This window comes from Prionailurus viverrinus, chromosome A2, assembly GCF_022837055.1.
Source record: "Prionailurus viverrinus isolate Anna chromosome A2, UM_Priviv_1.0, whole genome shotgun sequence".
Classification (NCBI taxonomy): Eukaryota; Metazoa; Chordata; class Mammalia; order Carnivora; family Felidae; genus Prionailurus; species Prionailurus viverrinus.
In genome coordinates, this window is record NC_062562.1 from 157,971,391 (window position 1) to 157,992,588 (window position 21,198).

Sequence of the window (21,198 nt, forward strand, 5' to 3'; positions counted from 1 at the left end):
GGTTTTCTTTTTTAAGACTGCTTTGGCTATTCGGTGTCTTTTCTGGTTCCATACGAATTTTAGGATTATTTCTTCTAGCTCTGTGAAGAATGCTGGTGTTACTTTGATAGGGATTGCATTGAATATGTAGATTGCTTTGGATAGTATCAACATTTTAACAATATGTGTTCTTTCTATCCAGGAGCATGGAATCTTTTTCCATTTTTTTGTGTCTTCTTCAATTTCTTTCATAAGCTTTCTGTAGTTTTCAGTGTATAGATTTTCCACCTCTTTGGTTAGATTTATTCCTAGGTATTTTATGGGTTTTGGTGCAATTGTAAATGGGATAGATTCCTTGATTTCTCTTTCTGTTGCTTCATTGTTGGTGTTCTATGGCAGCCTCTTAAAGCCGGTATTATCCATCCATGCAGTCTTCCTTAACGTCATGGATAAGAACACCAGTTCTGGAGTTGAATTTCCTGGGTTCACCTCCTTTCTCTACCTATATGGAAGCTGACTAGTCACATGCTGAGACAACCAGAAAATCAGGTACCAATACTTTTTGGAGGTTAAATTTGATATTTATTAAAAATTCAGTAGTTAACATGAAGTAAGTCAGAAGTTTGTTGAACTTCCATTTTCTAGGTAGATTTTTGTTTAAATTATAAATCTTTCATGGACAGTTCATGGAATGATATTCAAACAACAAAATGTGGTTTAAAAGTAAGCCAGAGAAAAATGGCCACACCCCATTAATCCTGGAGATGTAGCTCCATTTAGAACTCCACCTAGCCAAAGACTTGGGATGGGCTGGAATGCATTATTAGAAAGCTCACGAGCCTGCGGGACCTCAAGATGTGCAGATGAAAGGTCCTCTGCTGGAGAAGGAGGGTGATGAAGCAAGTCGGTTGACCAGGGAAATAGTAACAAGGGCATTTTCCTGAGAAAGTTGGGGTCATTTTGTCTTATGACCTTAGCTGCCTTCCTGAAGACAGCTCAGGGATGGATGTGGGGCTCAATAAGCTAAGCTGGAAACATGGGTGGTGGCCTTGGCGAGTGATCATTCCTCCCCACCACCACCCCCCCCCCCACTGCCTTGCTGCACATCCTTTATACCTGAGGATGCACGTACACCCCCATGGGGTTTTCTTGCCACTCAGGCAGACAGGACAGGCTGGCGGCCACTTCCTTCTGGACAGGCCAGCCCCAGGCCTCAAAGAATGGAGCCAGATTCTTCTGCACCTTTTCCGAGAACTTCTTCACCCACAGATTCATCTTGCCAGCCTTGTCTGTGGGGGTGCCAGAGAGTGTCTGGTACTCAGCAAATAACTGGGTGAATGGCTCCCACCCAAAGGCTTCCTGGAGCTGAGAAGAGAAGGAAGGGGCAGAATCAGGTACCAAGTTGTGAAAGCACCGGCAACATGCATGTTCAGAAGTATATTTCAGTTACAGCGATTTCTTCCCCTTGACCATTCATGAGCCTCCCTCATGTAGTCTTGGCTAAGACTACAGAGGTATAGAATGTGCAGGGATCCTGGGGTGTCCCAGACCACCCCTCTTTTGTGGAGGAGAATTCTGACCCTGGGGTATAAAAGCCAAAACGGATAACATCCTGAAGTCAGACCTCCCTCTGATCTTACTGCCCTGGCCTCTGACAGTCCTGCTCATCACTATTAATTAATGCATCAACAGACACTTATTACACATACAGCATTTATTAAATACCTATAGCGTGCCAGGCATTGCACTAAACAATGGTGATTAAGAGCTCCTGTCTTCCAGAGGTCATGGGTCAGTGGGAGAGACAGACGTGTAAATAAATGTAAAAAAAAAAAAAAGGGAGGCTTATCAAGGAGATAATGTCAGGAGAGAAGGGCAATAGAACTGAATGTTGATAGGGGACCTGACTTGATGGGTACATAAGATGTTCAAGCACATTTCAGCCACAGGAAGGAAGGAAACCTGGGGACTGGGGGACGAGAAGCTGAAGCAGCAAGATGTGTTCATAGTGGGAAGGAGTTTGGAGTACTGGAGGGTAACTTGAGGGGCACGGGAGCTGGGTGATGAAGCTGGTAAAAATCTGAAGCTGGCAGGGTCTTGTACACCCTGCTAGGCGGCTTTGACTTTGTATGTAGAGGAGATCACTTTAAGAGTTTTAATCATGGAGTATTAAGATTATTTTGGAAGTAAAGTGGATGAGGGACAGTAGGGGGTTGAGGCAAGGAGGCTGTTGTCACAGAGCAGAGACGAGCAGTGAGCACCTGTACCAGGGCAACAGTGGGAGGAAGGGTGGCGAGCAGGTAGAGGAATCAGAAGGTGCCTGCCCATCCTGAGACTGAGTCCCAGACCCCAAGATGATGGGTCTTTCCATAACTTCTGCAAAATGATCTTCAAGGCTCCATGGTGAGTGGGTAGGCGGGTAGGGTGAAATTATGGCTTTAACTTCCACTTCGGTGGCAAGCTACTATTTAAGGTCTGTATCCATGTAGACCCTCAGACCGGCCGTGTAAGAATACAGAACTGAGGCAATGCAAAGTCATCTCATTGAGTGGCGCTGTCTCCATTCACTCTTAGAAAATAAGGGGAAGAGGGGCGCCTGGGTAGCTCAGTCAGTGTCCGACATTAGCTCAGGTCATGATCTCGCGTTTGTGAGTTCGTGCCTCACATCAGACTCACGGCTGTCAGACTGTCAGTGCAGAGCCCACTTCGGATCCTCTGTCCCCGTCTCTCTGCCCCTCCCCCACTTGCACTCTCCCCAAAATAAATAAATATTTTTTTTAAAAATAAGAGGAAGGGAAGTGATTGAGAGGCAGTGCCAAAGCTTGAGTTGTGTCATTAACTTCTGATTTTAGGTTCCGGGTCCATCATTTAAACGAGTGATATGGGAGAGGCTGCTGAACTTCTTTAATCTGGTATTTTCCTCTGTGAAAAGCAGGCCATACCACTGCCATATAGGGCTGTGGTAGGCAGCATAAGAGATCTGATCTGGGGAACAGCCTTGAGAACTCTGAAACATTAATATTCAGAGCAGGTTGGGGAGGGGACAGGGCTTTGTGCTTATTTCACAGGAAGTCTACCTGCTTCATGACTTTGGTATTCTTGGGAAGTGGGGTTGGTTGGTTATTCCTTTACTCGTTCTAAAGACATTTCAGGTTCAAGTGGTGTGACTGAAGTCAGAGAGCCTTGATAACAGTTATCTCCTAGAAAGCTCTCGTAATGCAGTTGTCCCGGACTCATACCACTGTTATTACAAACGGATGGATGAAGGGATGTAACATTCTCTTAATTCACAGAACTAAGGTTAGGAAAAACCAAGAAAAACAGAATGACACCCATTTCTGGAGCACTCATTAGGCAACCATGGTCAGAACCAGTAAGTGGAAGTGCTTGGCTCCAGTCTGAGGAATGCCTCAGAACTTCTGCTCATGACCAGTAGACCAGTAGGCTGTATTTTGTCCACTTACTTTGTTTTTCATAATACTTTTCATTTCCTCTTACTTAACATCACAAAGTACAGAAGGCGAGTGGGACAGGTGTCATCATCTCGATCTTAGAGATATATAACCTGGGAAGCCCCACCATGTGGTCTGGTCCCCCCCTACCTGTGCCCAGTCTGGAGGGGGCAGTGAAGGGGATCCAGGATGCTACATGGTGGAGGGTTCTGGTGGCTCTCAACTCCCTGACCTTCTCCGTACCTGTAGGTATGTTTCCAGAGCTGTCCACACATTCCAGTCGTGCAGTGGGGCTCCCTTTCTTACATGTGTTTTAATTCTCTTCTCTCGTTCTGGAGGGCTCAGCGCAGGATGGGCCCGAGCCCTGGGGATGCCCAGGACCGTCTCATGCACATAGACTGACCAGAGGTTGCAGGTGGCCTCAGTGGTGTGTGGGGGGAACTCCCACTCTTGTCGCTGCTGGTTGTGACCCAGCTCATGGATGGGTCCCCACAGACCCCCACTCCTCATGCCTGCCTCATTGATGAGCTCCTGCACTGACTCCACGTGGCACATGATGGGGTATCCTGAGTGCATCCAGCCTGGGAACGCAGAAGCAAGAGATGAGGGGCAGGGGGTACCCAAACCCATCTCCCTTCATTCCTCTCTGCCGGGTAACTTTCCCTCACCATCCGGGTTGCCTTCCGCAACACCGAAATCTCCATGTTGATCGGAAAGTAGATGGCTTCCTTTACCCGGTCAGAAACTGAACGGTCCCTGGCCCCCTGCCCAGCCTCTCACGCCAGAGTTATGCCCTCCATCTCACTGTGGCCCTGAAGGATATGAATACACTTTACACAGCCATTCTTGCTACAATTCAGTGCTTCACTTTGTGTGATTTTCCTATCCTGTGAGTCTGTGACACCATGTCCTGTGTCTGGGTTGGAGAACAGTGTCATTTCTTCTGCCACGTAAACCACTGTCGCGCAGACTTATACTCGTCAGCAGAGTTCATCTTCTCCTTTTTTAAAGAGAAGAAAACCGAGGTCCAAAGGAAATGTCAATATGTCAGAACCAGATCTCCTCATTTTTCTTTCATGTAAACCACTCAATACTGAACATAAACTGCTCCTTTCCATTGCCAACTCACTTCTGTTTGGAGCAATATTTCTATTTTAACCTCTCCTTGAAATAACAAAGAGATGGCTCGTCACTACCTGTGAACCCCCAGGAGCAATTTTTTTTCTGAGATTGTCCTGCCATCCTGTGAAATCTCACCGTGTAGATGTTCACCTTTTCACACGTGAACATCTCTGCATCCCCATCAAGGTCTTTTTTCCTTTACTGGTGAGATTATACCTTTCACATACTGGACATGAAAAAAGGCAACACACGGTATAAATGGTGTGCGCTGACTAGGAGGAGCACAGCCCTGGAGTACCCACCGGCTGAGATCTGCACGTCGGCAACAATCCTCTCGGGACGGCAGAGAGGGAAAGGCTGGGCTGCCAGCCGGGCTATCGCCTGCATCATCTCGTCCCAGAGGTGGAGTGCAGGCTCGGGGTCCTCCAGGGTACGGAGGTCTGCCGTTGGCACCGTCAGGATGATATTATCTGTGGCCAGCTCTCCCCAGGGAGCCAGGCTCTCCTGGACACAGTTCTTCCACTCCTGCACCGATGTCTTACCTGGGAACAAATATCATGGGCATGTCTCCCCACTTCTCCAGCTTACCTTGAACTCCAGGAGGAGGTCACTGAAACAATGAACTGGACATGTGGGTCTATGTGCCATGAAGTGAAGGACGGGCCTCTAGACCCTCCCCTTAGTTCTGCCCGGAAGTCTCCACAGCCACAGGGTGTTTCATAGCCCCACCCCACCTCTACTTACATCTTGAACACTTCTTCCCCCTTCTGTGTGCCAGTCCCCGCCCCAGCCCCCCTTAGCAACCGGCCTGCGACTCTGGTAGCATCCCCGGCATGGTCTCCTCACCCAGCTTGTAGTATGGGGCGGGCACGGCCCTCTTGATGGTGACAGATATGGGGCCCAGTTTGCTGCCCTTCGGCACGATGACATAGAGGAGGCCGCCCCAGAGGCAGGAGACCGACCGCGTGGTCCTGTCCATGCAGCACTGGTGAGTCACCACAGGGGCTCGGGACAGCTTTCTGGCCTTGGTCAGGTTATCAGTGTGGCAGCCAACCTGTATCTGGGGAGGTGAGTCCATCATGTGTAGCAGGAGCTACGTCTCTGTGGTGAGTGTGGGGGGCCCTGTGTGTGCTGGCTGGATGGCGGGTACCCGACAAACACCAGCTTCCCCCTTCTGTGAGCTACCCGTGAAACCTATGAGGTTGTCCTTCAGCAGTCATAGGGAATGAATGGTATGTGGGATCATTCTTCTGGGGGTTTAAACAGCCCAACGATGGAGTGTCACCAGACAGACCAGGCACGACAGCCCTGAGGCAGATAACGGACCAGGGCCCTGCGACGTCTCTGTACCAGGTGGGACCCGGGCTCTCGTGTCAGGGCCTGCGCCGTGTGGCGATTCCAACGCCAGGATGAGCCAGACGGGGTCCTGGGCCGCCTTTTGTGCACAGAGGGGGCCAGCCGTCCAGAGGCGGTGAGATGTGGCCCGAGGCGGGAGGGCTAGTTCTCACTCCCCCCCGCCCTTGTCCAGGGCCCCCCCCCTCCCCACCCTTTCTGGTCACATGGGTTGAGGTTTGTTTTGTCCGGAGTCCTGGGGTTTCTTCTTTTAGGTGGAACGTAAGCGAGCTCCCGAAAGGCAGACACAGAAGAGCCCCTGAGTGTGGTAGGAAGTGACCCTCAGGTTGAGGCAGGACAGTGTTAATCCTGCCTGTAGGGCCTGCTTGTGTGAGTGACCAGATGAAGCACAGCCTCAGGGGTCAGGGTAATGATGTAAAACACGGAAAGGCCGTGTGCTGTTGGCGAAGTGGGTGAGGTTCTGAGGATGTGATGGGGCTCCTCGGGCCCCTCACATCCCTGTGGGGACGTAAAATCACCACACGTGGAAGTGCAAGGGCTTAGGTGTGAGTTCCATGGTGACAGTAGCTCTCGCATCCCAGTTGCTCCTTCAGGCCCCCTGAAATAGATCTGCTTCATCTATGCAACCTGTGAAATGGGCAGAATGGTCCCTCCTGGCCTCCTGGGAGCGCTGCCGAGAGCCGAGGAAAGCCAAGCGGCTCTGGGGGTTGGGGCATTGGCAGTGGCTACTCTGGTCTTACCTTCAGACCGGCGCAGGCCGCAGCTTCGGACAGCGAGACTTCTGCACTTTGTCCGTGCGGGAGGTAGAGCCCGGTACTCACCCAGCAGTCCCCGTTGCCTGACAAAAGCCACAGGAAGGGCTGAGTTCTTCACCCAGCTGACTCTGGGGCACCCTGGAGCCTCCCGGCCCCTCCCAGAGGCACAGCCCCTGCCCTGCAGACCTCAGCTCACCCATGCTTCCAGGATGCATGCCCCCCAAACCCTCAGTGGAACCCCGACCCTATCTTCCCTGAAGTACATGATAGGGAATGACGCTGGCCCACTGGAGCTCAGTACCTGCAATGTCCTGTGACACGGAGGAACCCCCCCCCCCCCCCTGGCCCCCGGGGCCTGCTGCTCTGGGCATCTCGCTCTGTACCTGGGTTGCTGCCATCGATCTCCACAGTGATGGGCTGATCTGAGGGGGCTGGAAGGGAGCCGCAGGTCCCCATCCCAAGCTCCCGCACCAGCTGGGAGCAGTCAGTCCCAGAGCGTGCCAGCTCCGTGGCCAGGCAGAGCACCGCGGCCTCACAGGAATCGCCAGCCACTGGGTGCTCCCGGCTCACGGCTGGGAGGCCTGACAGACGCAGCATCTTCCTCAGGAGCCGGTGCAAGGACGTGTAAGCCGGGACCCCCTCCGCGGGAATCTGTAGGAAGGCCGCACCGTCTGCTCCTAGCTTTGCCAGCCAGTGCTTTTCCAGGTTCCCAGCCCCACGGTTCAGCGTGGCCTGGAATTCACACAGCGCCGTGCGGATGTGGTAGCTCCGCATCTTTGGGGTGGGGACAGGGAAGCAGCCCGGATCGAGGGTCTGAGCCAGGATGCTGAGGCCAAAGCGGTTGAGGATGACGTTACCAGGGAAACCGGCCAAAGTGGAGCGGCCTGGGTTCTGGGAGGCCCACCACCAGGCCTGGCCCCCAATCAGCAAGCCCCCACCCTCGGCCACGAACTCCTGTAGCTGCTTGGCCTCCTTGTCACCGTAGGCCTCGCAGCAGTAGACACTCAAGTCGTGCGTCAGATGGGGCTGCAGACTGCACTCCAGGCCATGCTCCGACAGGAGGGTGCACAGGTTTTTCAGCCCTGTGTTCACCCCACATTTGCCTGTCTGGCCTCTGGCCAGCCAGCGCACAGCATTGAGCAAAAAGGGCCCCATCTTGGGAGCCCAGAGCATGCCCTCGTGGGCGGCGAGAACCACCCGGCCCCGGCCATAGCGGGCGGCTGCCAGGAAGCAGCCGAGTGAGGCGTCTAACCCCAGCGGGAAGGCCAGGGCCCCGTGCACCAGCAGCTGCGAGGGGACTCCCCCCGTCTTGATGTCCAGCTCTGAGATCCCTTCCAGGAGCTGCTGCTGATCCTGCCTGAGATCCTCCCCGCACCTGGAGGGTGACACGGGGACAGAGGGTCAGAAGCACCGAAAACAAGCTCCTAGATAGGGAGTTCTGGGTGTGGGTGCAGAGGGGACAGTTCGTGCCAGCCTCCTGGTTCTGACTGATAACTGCTAGGGTTCAAGTATGGAATACCATTTACCTTATCAGATCTGAGGCAGATTTTTTCACCTTTGAACGACTAACTGATGGCATATCGCTGTTTAATTGGCAGTGTTGACTCTTACTTCGTGACACAAATATGGTGCTTATCTTATAGCCGACATTGTAGTGGATTTGATGAAATACTGAGGAGTGACGTAGTGGCCTTATCTGTACATCTTAAAGTCCACCTTCTCCAAATTAACACTGCCAGGAATTCTTCCCATGTTAGTCAACTGGTTGTTGAATATTCTGGCTTGAATTTCATATCTTTTTAAGTAATTAAACATATACATAAGTTAGTAAAAAAATAGTCTATTCCTAGAGAAAGTAGTCCTACTGTATTTCTCAGAGCTAATTTTCTGCCAGAAAAACTGTAAAAACATCAGATTGCTAGCTCTGAGCTAGAAACACAAGTAAATTGTTTAATACTACACTTAAAGATTCATACACACACACACAGACTGTAAAAATTCTCAAATCTGATGAGAGTATTTGTCACTTTTTATCGAGAAATGGTCTAAACATAATAAATTCAAAAGAACTTTTGTATGTCAAGATTTTTTTAAACCAATTTGTAGATAGATTTGTGAATGTCAAACAACGGGACATTGGTTAAATAAGTTATGGTTAACTGTAGATGGCATACCATATGATAATTAAAATAACTATAAGATAATATTAGAAAATGCTTCATGGAAAATATTTAAAAATCAGATTCCAAGATACTGTGCCCTAAATGAGCCAAATTTTTGGAACAAACCACCAAAAATGAAAAAGCAAATAGAAAACATGAAACCAGAGGCAGAATCTAAAGTCTATTTATCACAACATCTTCAGTGACCATCTTGGCTAGTGGGATTATAGGCAATTTTAATTATCTTTACAAAACTTTATTGTCTCATCATAAAAATCAAGTGTTGTTAAAAAATAGTTTGTCCATTTAAGTTGCAAAACATTATTGAAAAAAGTACCTCTTGCACAGCTTCTCCTTAATTTCTCTTCAGCGTAAAGGAGGAACAAATAAAAAAATGGCATTAATCATACCATGGCTTGCTATTTATCAGTTAAAAACAACAGGTAAATCCATGTGAATTAACATGGGCAGATGTCCAGAACATTGTGCTGAGCAAAACAATCTGCAAAATAGCAGAACTTGGGGATGCAATTTATGTTAAGACAAAAATAAAACAATGTTAATATGTGTCCATACATATGTCAAAAAAGTCAGGATAAAACCACAATAAACTTTTGGATCGTGGGATGGAGAGAAAGGGCTGATACTGAAAGGGATGGTCACAGGGGTTTTTCCTCATTGGTAGTTTTCAAATAGGGAGAATGTATGAGTGTAATTTCTCTGGCAATTAAAAATTAAATTTAAAATGCTAAGGTAACTGCTGGAAAAATAGAAATAAAATGTATAATCTACAAACGTGTTCGGGACTTTAAGGAATAGATAAAACTTAGTCAAAAAAAAAAGAATGCAGAAAGAAACAAAGAAAGCATAAAAGCAGAAAATAAGGCAAGAGGAAGAGATACACTGAAATTATTATTTTATATAAATGGGTTAAATTTCTATATGAAATGACTGAGCCTCTTAGCTCAGGTTAAAAATATCTAGGTATAAGCTGCTTGTAAAAGACATACTCAAAACTGACACAGAAGGACTGAAAATGAGGAAATCTGCGTATCAACAAAGCTGTATCGGAAAAAACCACAACAGAAAGAAAGCAGAAGTGCCGGTATTAATATGAGATGCAACTAAATTCAAAGAGGAAAGAGTTAAAATACACCAAGTGAATATTTTCCATGGGTAAAAGTTACACTTTACCAAAGATACAATTTTCATCAATTTTTAGGGTCCTAAAAACAAAATGCTGAGAGCAAAAACTTGGCACAAAACAAATTAAAATTTGATGAACTCATAATTGCATTTGGGATGGTAATGGATCTGTCAGCATCCAGTGGGTCAATTACATTAAAAAAAAAGAAAAAAGAGGAGAGAGATGATTTGAGCAGAAAAAAAAACACGCTTGATCAGAGAACACTGGTGCAATATCTCCCAGACGCTGAGGATGATGGGGAGAGAGCCTAGGATGCTGCATTCCACCAATTTGAGGCAAGAATATAAGGAAGAAAGTAGACTTTCTTAAACATGATGCATTAAATAACATACCAATTTTCAGCACACAAGCACATGCACAGATGAGCAAATTAGATTATCTGCATCAAGCTTTTAAGAGCAGTAGCAACCTCAGTCCAGAGGCGTCCTCTGGGCATAGGGCCTGGCAGTGTGGGATAAAAGACGATCTACTATTCTGTATGTATTTCTCTGTGGGCTGTATGTTCTTGACAATAAGCTTGAATTCCTTTTGAAAGAGTTTTGTAAAAAGATGGGATGTTTCTCAAAAGACAAAGGAAAGATGGAAGGAAGAGCAAACGTAGATGGGATACCAAGTAATTCTCAACAGAATGCTTGACAGTGTTATGAGGGCAATATTAATGATCTCAGATATCGATTTACCAATATTCAAATCTTGCATACTATCAATGGTATTGGAGTCTGGAAAATAATGAACGTAGCTATTGCTTAACGAGGCTTAATATATACTAGGTATCCACACACATGGATTCTCTCTTTTAATCATTATGATAAAACTGAAATACATTACCCTCGCTTCACAAATGAGGCTTAAAAGTTAAGCAGTTTTCTCCATGGTTCTTAGCTAATAACTGGCAGGGACAGGAAGCAAATCCAGGGTGGTTTGCCTCTAGCCAATGTTGTCCACACAGTGAAAACTCTCCTTCAATTGCTTGAGTCTTTGGATTAAGCCCACAGGTGGGTATATGGCAGTCAATGCATATAGTTTGTGCAAAGGAGACTTTAAAAAGATGTGAAGGTGCAACTAATACTGCGTTTATGAAAAATGAAATATGTGTGTTCCTTCGGAGCTGACAGTGAAGGGAAGCGAGAGGTGATAGTGTTCAGGTAATACACTAGGTCACACCTAAGCAGACAGGTGATACGTGCAGTGGCTTTTTTTTTTTTTTTTATTTTTTTTATGTAGACTTCACACTCAGTGTGGAGCCCAACGCAGGGCTTGAACTTACCCTGAGATCAAGACCTAAGTTGAGGTCAACAGTCAGATGCTCGCTCAACTGAGCCACCCAGGCATCCCATGTAATGGTTTTCTGAATGCAGCTTAAAGAACCTCACAATAATGACAACTATGAAGAGAGGGCTTAGTGCGAAGTGAGCCACTGTCCCCTTAACCATACATTGGCCTTCCCTATCCTATTCCTTATGATGCCTAATTGACTTTTTTCCTGAGTTGTTTGGTTCTTAATTTGTTTTCTTTGCTCTGACATCCTCCTTTTCACTTCAGTTACTTGTTTAACATATATTTTTGGAAAGTTCTAAATAGAACTTTAATAGCCTGAAACATTCTCAGGGAATCTGCTTCTGTTCACTGGGTCGCATTTTTCTCCCACGCCTGATTGATTCTGTCGTCTTTCCATACTAAATTTCTGTCTTTTCTGTATTTCCCTTTCCAATGTATTACGGTGTTTTTATAGAGTTACTGTACAGATTTGTTCCCCCAATTAGCTGCTGCAGATCTCTTGCATGTTCTGAAATAGTTTGGTTCAGTTCTCCTTCATATGCTCCGGGACCCGTTTGCCTATACACACCCCCCACATCTATCCCCCTTCCTGATTCTACGGAGGTTGGGATATGGCTGCTTTCCACTTTCTTGTTGCCTGAGGTGTGTGGCATGAATCAAATGGCAAAGTAATCACCTGGGCCTACTGCCGTTCTTGCTGGGGACTAGTCCCTGCACTTTTGGGGACCTAAGGCTATGCCTACCCCACCTGAGCAGGTGTGGAACACGCCTGAGGGGTTCCACCCACCACTGTGCATGGAAGATGGCAGCTCCGGCTTCCCTTTCTGCCTCCACCAAGTCCTGCAGTGGCTCTGGTGCTTTTATATACTCCCCAGTGTGTTCGTTCTAGAATATGAGAAGGCATTAATGATAATTCTTGGGTTTGTGGTGGTAGCTTTCTTCTTGCGTCTGGGTTGGGGGTGGGGTCAGGAGATGGAAATACCGTGCCACACATCAGTCACCTGCCAGCCTCGAAGCCTCCCGTTCAGCTCTCTACTTGGCATTGCTCATTCATTTGGTCAGATTTGGTGGAGAGGGCAGTTCTGGGATCTAGCCCCATTGCATACAGTCTTTACCTGGAAGCTCTTTGGACCGTGGTGAGGATCAAATGAGAGAACACAACACCTTCAGAAGATGCATAAGCTGCTGGCATGTGTTTACTTTACGTGAGCAATTCCTAATATATTCTAGACCTTCTAGGTTACACCACGTATAAATGTCACGAGTTACTGTTCTGGGAGTTGTTTTCCCTAGCAAGTGCCTTTGGATCTGACTTTGTTCTTTTTTTTTTTTTTTTGAGAGCGAGTGCGGGAGGGGCACAGAGGGGGACAGAGAATCCAAAGTGGGCTCTCTGCTGACAGCAGAGAGCCAATGCAGGGCTCCAACTCATAAACCATGAGATCATGACCTGAGCTGAGATCAAGAGTCAGACCCCTAACAGACTGAGCCACCCAGGCACCCCCTGACTTTGCATATTAAAGTAACTTCAGTGTCTCTCTCAGTTATATAAGCATGGGTGTGCAGTCAGCGCTTGCCCTTGGGGACAAGACATTGAGAGTATCTTCTGTTTTGGTTTTTGGAGAATGCCCCTCCCCTTGGCAGAGCATTTCCCTTAAGACGCTCCAGGGCCTCCAGCAGGACTTTGAAGTCATCGAACCTGCTGGGTCAGTCCAGGCGCCTTTGACCAAGATTTGCCAGCAGGAAAGTTCCCTAAAAACCTCTAAGGGGACACCAGGTAAAGGAGGCAGGAATCTGAGCTGAGGGCCTGGGCTCAACATTATCAGGTCTATAATTTCAACTCCAGGGAGTCCAACTCAGTGCTTTGGAAAATCCAGCATTTATCCTGCCTTCCCTAAGCAGACTATGCCAGGGTATGCAAATAGTAGATGAAGGGAATTATGTTTTTATAGAAGTATTCTAAATACTGGATAAAAGGAATGCTAGAATTTTAAATATACCATTTTAAGTTTATTTTTATTTATTTTGAGAGAGAGAGAGACACAGCAGGTGAGAGAGGGGCAGAGAGAGAGATAAATAAAATAAATAAAAGAGGAGAATTTCAGGCAGGCTCAGCTGTATCAGTGCAGAGCCCGAAGTGGGGCTTGAACTCACGAATGGTGAGATCACGACCTGAGTCAAAATCAAGAGTCAGACACTTAACTGGCTGAGCCGCCCAGGCGCCCCTAAATCTACCATTTTATAGTCACGGATGAATTAATGGATCTAGGACTAGGCAATGATTATTAATGACTTTTAATATCACAGTGAGAGAAACAGACATTATGTTCCATTCTGTGGACATACACACATTACCACGTTTAAAGTGGACAGGCCAAAAATTCAAACATGAGGCTCATCAAGCTTCTAAATTGGGGGTTGGGAAACTTTTCCAGCAGGGTAGATAATAGACATTAGGCTTGTGGGCCACATGGTCTCTGTTGATCCTACTCAACTCCGCCATTGTAGCTCGAAAGCAGCCACAGACCACATGTACACAGAGGGGCATACTGTGTTGCACTGAAGCTTTATTTACAGAAACAGGCCATGGTTTGCTAATCCCTGCCATAGAATCTACATCTGACTTCCAGTGTACAGAAAATACAGGGAACAAAAAAATATATTACATGACACCATAAGAATGCAATCTAAAACTTCAGACTGAAGGAAACTGTTCAGGCAGGACAAAGTGCCTAGTTTCTTCAACAACAACAACAACAACAACAAAACAGAACAAAAAAAAAGCAAGAGATAAAAAAGAATTGGGAAGGAAACTCATATCTTACAGGAGACATAAAAGTCGTATCAGTCAAAATATTTGGGTTTTAATAAATACCAGTTCCAATAAACTTTGAAAAAAAAAAGATAATCATGGAAATAAATGATGCCATTAAGGAATGACAGTGGTGCCTTGTGGTTGTTTTTGAAAGAGTTTATATGTTTAGACATACATATTGAAACATGATGGGAGCACCTGGGTGGCTCAGTTGGTTGAGTGGCTGGCTTTGGCTCTGATCATTATCTCATGGTTTGTGAGTTCAAGCCTCACATCAGGCTCACTGCTGTCACAGCGGAGCCTGCTTCGGGTCCTCTGTTCCCCTCTCTATTCACCTCCCCGGCCTGTGCTCTCTCTCTTAAAAAAAAAAAAAAAAAAAGAAAAAGAAATATGATATGTTTGCAATTTACTTCCAAGTAATGGTAGGGCTGTGGGTAAAACTGACTATGAGTTGGCTCTTCTGAAGGTCAGGTCAGGGCTGCATGGGGCTCCTGGGACTGGTCTTTTGCATGTTTGAAGTTTTCCGTAATTAAAAGTTGAAACCAACACAAAACATAACTCGGGTTCAGCAACAGAGATGAAAAAAATGTACGTGTAGATGAAGAAAAATAGCTTTAGTTTGCCGGACAAGAGCCTCTGGAACAATTAAGTAGAATCGGGCTCATGGGATTTCCTGTTTGTCCCATAGAATTAGAATCAAAGACAAGCTGGAGTGGATCAGATCCACTCTGAGGTTTCTGAGTGACCCATCCCCTCCCGCCCCTCTCGGAGGGAAGGAGGTCCCAGGGCACCAGGGCTTGGGGCTGACGGCCCAGGGTGCTGCTAGCTGCTCACCCAACAAGTGTATGCTCTTCCTGGCATCAGCAACTTGATTTCTTCAGAGTTGCTAGTGCGCCGTTAAAAATACTCAGCAGGGGCGCCTGAGTGGCTCAGTCGGTTAAGCGGCCGACTTCGGCTCAGGTCATGATTTCGAGGTCCGTGAGTTCGAGCCCCACGTCGGGCTCTGTGCTGACAGCTCAGAGCCTGGAGCCTGTTTCAGATTCTGTGTCTCCCTCTCTCTGCCCCTCCCCCGTTCATGCTCTGTCTCTCTCTGTCTCAAAAATAAATCAACGTTAAAAAGAAAAATTTTAAAAACACTCAGCCCCTCAGAGCCTCTGGCAGCAGAGCTGGCCAGGTGAACAGCAAGTCTAATGGTCGCGGCTTCCAAAAATATTATATTTTCTGAACTGAAAGGGATCTACTCAGCAGGTGTGGATATCCTAGCTTATCCTAGGTATACTTACAGTGCCCGAAGTAGTAGGGGCAGCCTTGTGACCATAAAGAATAAGGTGATACGCCATGAAGGGAGGGGTGGAGATGACGGTGCAGAGACAGAGAGAGAATGAATGAACCTGGCACGTCACGGAATCTGCCACAGGCTTATCTACCTGAACTTTGTGCTACACAAGAAAACTTAATCCTGCATGGTTAATCCACTGCGGTAAGGCTTCTGTGACGTGTCACCGAACACAGTCACTGATTTAACTGTTACCCCAACCCCCAAGTATCCAAAATTAAGCTTCCTGGTCTCCTCTGAACTCCCTTCTCAGTCTTCCTCCACTTCATAAATAGCAACTTTGGTCTTTAAGGCATTCAGATCCAAACTCCTGTCGCTTTTTCTCTTCTCACTCCATTTTCATCCATCACCCATGCCTGTTGGGTCTCCAGTCTCACCTCCAGCTCCACTGCCGTCACCCTGGTGTGAGCCACGGTACCTCTTAGGTGGCCTGTTTCAGGAGCCTCCTGACTGGTGTCCTGCTTCAGTCCTGCCTCCTACAGCCTATTTTCCATCAATCAGAAGGCCCCTTTTGAAATGCAGGTACTTCCTGTCAGTCCTCTGACCCAAATTCTCTCACTTCCAGTAAGACCCAGAGCGCTGCCAAGGACTACCTCACGTCCTTTTACACCAGCCCTCATTCACCCAGCTCCGGTCACACCAGCTTCCTCAGTGTTCCTGCAACAAATCAGGCGGGCTTCTGCTTCGGGCTTTCACCTTTGCTCCCCCCTCCGCCTGAGTTCTCTTTTCTTTTTAAAAGTGTATTTATTTATTTTGAGAGAGAGAGAGAGAGAGAGAGAGAGAGAGAGAGAGAGAGAAAGGGAGCACATGCAGGTTGGGGAGGGGCAGAGAGAGAAGGAGAGAGGGAATCCCAAGCAGGCTCCATGCTATCAGCACAGCCCGATGTGGGCCTTGATCCCACGAACCATGAGATCTTAACCTGAGCCAAAATCAAGAGTAGGACACTCAACTGACTGAGCCACCCAGGCGCCCCCTCAGTTCTCTTTTCACGGATGTCCATATGGCTCATTCCTGAAATTCTTTCAGATCTCTTAGCTGTCACCTGACCAGACCAGAGAAGCCTTCCAAGGTGGCCGTTTTCTTGTTTGCACTCGATCCACTCCCCACGCTCCTCTGTCATGCTCTCCATTTTAGGGAATTGTGTTTCCCTGGCTTCCTTGCCCTTGGGCTTCTGGTGGGTACGCCCACAGGAGGCAGAGGCAGAAAGAAGACTGAAGGCAGGCAGGCAACAAGAAGGAGATGAGGTCTGTGTCTCTCTCTTCAGGCTGTGTCTCTGGCACTCACGGTGTCTACTCTGAGATGCCAGATCCCACAGACACCCCTCCATCTGGGGTCCCAGCTCCTGCTACACAGGCTCCTACCAGGTGACTCAGAACCTGGGCTCCAGTGACAAGACCACCTCCCTCTGTTGGTCATGCTGTCACTAAGCCCTCCATTACTGTGCTGTCTCTTGTGTGGCTTTCCAGTTCCTCCCTCACCTGCATAGTCAAGTTCTTATATTAAGTCCTTCTGTTTCAAACACCAACTAGTCCTGACGGGGCCTGACCGATAAGCCTTCCCTGATGACCCTCAGTGCCCTCCACTCCCCTCCCTGTCACTGTCCACTTATCCTGCATTACTTTCCCTGTAGCTCTTATCAACACCTGCTAGAGTTTATATTTATTTGTTTTCTTAATTGCCTAACTCTCCACCAGCATATAAATGAGCAGGTAGTAGGACTTGGTGTGCTGTATGGGGCTGGCAGTGGGCTGAGCTCACACAAATAAACCAGTGTTCTTTGATTTGTTTAAGAGATCTTGATAAGCACTCTCCCCATCCTGGGCACTAGACATGGGAGACGGAGAGATGAATAAAGCAAACACTTCTATCTGGACACAGGACAGGGTGGCGGTGAGAACCCAGCCTCCCTCCCTGTGTTTGCCTTGTGGTGCTTCCAAAACAGAGTGGAGAATCACGTGTGTGAAAATGGAAGCTCATCCAAGCGGGAGATCAAATCTATTGTTACCATGCGTCCGACTCCCCGTAGGGAAACACCACTCACCTGACATGGAGTGGGATCTTGGGTACCTTCTTAGAGACCTTGAACCGTCCTCTGTCCCCATAGATGTCGGTGAAGTACACTCCAGCCACACTTGTCACCTGGTTCCCGGGGAACCTGGACAGCACATTGTCACGACCATGCTGACTGGCCCAATACCAGGCTTGGCCCCCGATGAGCAAGCCGCCTCCACGTTTCACATACTGGATCAGCTCTGCAGTCATCTTATCATGGTAGGCACTGATGCAGTAAACCCCCAAGGGGGCCCCCAGTTCCGGCTGAATCTGTGCCTGAACCCCACAGCCCTGCAGGATACTTACTAGTGATCCCAGGGATGGGTGCACTCCAGTGGGAGCCCCAGGTGAGGGACAGAGCCAACCCACTGCATTAAGAAGAAATGGAACCAAGCCAGCATCCAGCAGGTAGCTTTCATGGGACACCACCACCAGGCGGCCTCGGCCGTAGAAGGAGGCAGCAATGAGGACCTGGCCCTTGTCATTCACCATCACCGGGAAGGCGGCCTCTCCAATAAGAAGAAGTTCACTAGGGATGGGGTCTTTGGGGACATTCCAGCTTGTCACTCCATCCATGAGGGCCTCGAAAGCACTGGCAGGAGTTGTCGCCATGGTTCAACCAGCTGCTGCAGAGGAGATGAAAGGCTGTGCTTGGTCAGAACTGATGAAGCTTCAAGTGAAAACACAACTAAACGCATTCAAACTAAACCATTCACTGGGTTCCCCACTGTGTGCCAACCACTAGGGAGCCCAGCAAGGCACACACGGACAAGGCCCTCACTTTCATGAATCTGATATTTTAGCAGGGGAAGGACAATAAATAAATCGGTAGACAAACATAAACACAGCAATTCCTAACCATTAGGATGAAAATAAGAAAGTGATGTGATATCAAGTAACTGGAGAGTCCATTGAGATTGTGTGACAGGAAAGGCCTAGATGAGGAAGTGACCTTCAAGCTGTAACCTGACGTTTCAGCCGAGACATGGCATGTATAGGAGCCCAAAGTAGCCCTGGGCAGGGCAGAACACAACCTGAGTGGCTGAGGGGGGTGGGGCTGGGTCCTGCACACCTTGGTACAAGGTGACAGCCATGTACGTGAGCTGACTTAGTATCGTGCTGCATCTCTATGGACAAAACGGTCAAGTGACCTTTCAGAAAACTGCATTTTGGGGGACAGTTTTGACTAAATGAATTGAAATGCTTCCCAACTTATCATGGCTGCCCTAACTAGGAGTTCCCTACCTCTGTGTGGGTAGCTTTCTTTTTCCAGGGGTCTTTTAAAATTCATTGTGCCTGGGGAGCCTGGGTGGCTCAGTCTTTGAAGCGTCAGACTTAGGCTCAGGTCATGATCTCGCGGTTCAAGGGTTCAAGCCCTCTTTTGGGCTCTGTGCTGACAACTTGGAGCCTGGAGCCTGCTTCAGTTTCTGTGTCTCCCTTTCTCTCTCCCCCTCCCCCCCCCCCCCCCCCCGCTTATGCATTCTCTCTCTCTCTCAAATATAAATAACATTTTTTAAAAAAGTCAGTGTGCCTAAAATTCAGCTATTTTTTTCCCTTAAAGCAGCTTCTCTTGGATAAATTACTTAAGCCTCAGTTTTCCCACTTATAAAAAGAATAATACATCCCTTGGAGGATCGTTTTTGGAGATTAAGAGAATGCACATGAAAACACCTTGTTCTGGGTACACAGTGAGTGCTGAGAAAACATGAGGGTCTGTCCCTATGCTGACCTTTCTAACTTCCCCAAATGACAAGGGCCATGTTCTGGGTGCCTGTCTGCTCCCCTCGGCCTACCCCTGACTTCAGCAACTGCCATGGAGGAACTTCCTGGGCACTCAAACGCCTCCTCACTTCCGCAGGTACACAGGGGCAGCCCTCCAGTGGCCCTGAGCCCGGGGAAGTGGAGGGCATGCGGACTACGTGCCACAGTGGCTGTCCTACGTGTGTCCAGGAGTCCCTCAGCAAGCACCTGAGGGGCTCAGCTCCAGCTGCCCCAGTGGTGAGCAGCTCAGCCCTTCGCTGCCTTTCCCTCCTTCCTGGTCTCCCCCTCTCCACTTCCTCACCTGCATTCGGGGCTCACTTCCCAAATAGGCTACCCGGCTCCAGTCCTTGTAGCAGGCCTCGCTTTGGGGAAGCATCGAAACTAAGACACCAAAGTTTTCCTCTACCTTTGCCTCCTTCCTTCCTCTCTCCTGTTTCCATAGACAGTCGGCTACCTCACTTTGTTCTTCTCGCACCTGATCTCTCCAACATGAGTGAGTGCTTTCCGCTTGTATTCACATCCAGACTAAACCCATCTGGCTTTAGTCCCAGGATGGATTCTCATCTACAATCTTCTCAAACCATCCTACCCACTTCACTTCGTAATAAAAACCCTCTGATTTCATCCACTCTCCATAAGGTAAAAGCTGAGTGCCTTGCCCTGGATTCTAAGACCTCCATGGTCTGGGCTCTCCCTTGTGTTCCAGACTTTTTTTCCCTGCTACATACATTCTCTGCAAACCTCTAGCAGGCTTAGCATCCCTGAACGTGTCCTGTATTTCCTATAGAAGTCCAGCTCCTGATCACCCTCTAACTTCCCGGCCCATCTAACCATCTCTTTCTCAGTAGCTCCCAGGAAAGTGAATTCACAAAAGAGAACCGGTACCCACATCGAGCGTCGTGGGCCATGAGGGGGAGTGATCTCAGCTTTCTGGTTTAGGACTAGGGAAAAAGCAGCAAAAGAAGTCAGGCAGCCTGAGATCAAGGTCATGTTAACTACCTTGGAAAGGGAAGTCTTTCAGTACCCTGGGCCTAACAGGAAAAACAGACAAAAAACCCAAGAGATGAGTAATAGTTCCTCCGAACCCTGACCTCAACTCTCAAGAAGTAGGTGCGCGCGTGTGCGCAGAGATGCGCACGTACATGCATACATCTTGGTAAGATTTTTGATTCACAGCTTCAAAGAGGCGAGAGAAAAGTGTTTTCAGAAGAATAGCAAACAGCACCAGACTGGGTACACGAAAGGAAACCCGGGACCCAGACAGAGAGAAACACCCTGAATGAGGGAACATTCCTGGGCATGCTTCCGGCACCAAGCGGCGCCCCAGCGAGCCCAGGTTCTCGGCCCACGCCCCACCCGCAACGCTCTCGGATGGTGAAACTCACGATCGGTTGCCGGGTCCGTGGCGCTAGCTCCGGGCACCGGGAACTTGTGAGGTGGCACAGCAAGCGGTCTGGGATGGGGCCCGATGGAGGAGGCAGGCGGGGCGGGGCGCGGCTGGGGCGGTCCGCGGCGCGGTGGGCGGTCTCGGGGCCGCGTGGAGAGGGCGCGGAGTGGGACCCAGAGGCGGCGAGGATGCGGCGAGGTGCTGGGGGGACGGCCCGGGGGCAGGGCGCGGCGGTCGGTCTGGGCGCCTTGTGGAGGGGGCGCGGCTGGCGACCCAGGGGCGGGCGTGCGGGGCGGGGTTGGGGTGGTTCAGGGACGCGGCTCAGTGGGCGGTCTGTGGGGCGGAGCCGGCGAGGCGCGGCAGTCGTGGTGGGGCGCCACCCGGTTGAGGCGGCCCGGGGGCGGGGCGGCCCGGGGGTGGGCGGGGCGCGGCGCGGTTGGGGCGGTTCGTGGGCGGGACAGGCAGGAGAGGGGGCGGGGCGAGGGGCAGCTCGCTTCCGAGAGGCCCCTCCCGGCCCGCTGCGCTTGAGGTGGTGTCGCAGT

The 21,198-nt window shown here is 48.9% G+C and overlaps 1 protein-coding gene across 2 annotated transcripts; it reads right to left on the bottom strand.

The window, feature by feature from the left end:
• Nucleotides 1–444: 444 nt before the first annotated feature.
• Nucleotides 445–20,923, bottom strand: LOC125154512 (TRPM8 channel-associated factor 2-like). 2 transcript variants are annotated; one of them, XM_047838921.1, is made up of 8 exons: nt 20,655–20,923; nt 17,498–18,131; nt 7,045–8,036; nt 6,647–6,744; nt 5,400–5,613; nt 4,856–5,095; nt 3,675–4,012; nt 445–1,344 (listed from the first exon to the last, which is right to left on the bottom strand). In XM_047838921.1, exons 2-8 carry the CDS (start codon nt 18,118–18,120, stop codon nt 1,090–1,092), a joined length of 2,760 nt encoding a protein of 919 aa, XP_047694877.1. In that variant the 5' UTR covers nt 18,121–18,131; nt 20,655–20,923; the 3' UTR covers nt 445–1,089. The 2 variants fall into 2 exon arrangements, with proteins under 2 accessions (XP_047694877.1, XP_047694867.1); XM_047838911.1 differs by having other exon boundaries at nt 446–1,344; nt 17,498–18,134.
• Nucleotides 20,924–21,198: the final 275 nt, after the last annotated feature.

Bases quoted from the DNA above. Each gene is read 5' to 3' on its own strand.
- LOC125154512 (XM_047838921.1), bottom strand. From the start codon at position 18,120: ATGGCGACAACTCCTGCCAGTGCTTTCGAGGCCCTCATGGATGGAGTG. The intron at 5,096-5,399 runs GTGAGGAGACCA...ATTTGTTCCCAG, and splicing joins CGCCCCATACTACAAGCTGG to GTAAGACATCGGTGCAGGAG. The intron at 1,345-3,674 runs GTACGGAGAAGG...TTCTCTTCTCAG, and splicing joins CTCTGGAAACATACCTACAG to CTCCAGGAAGCCTTTGGGTG.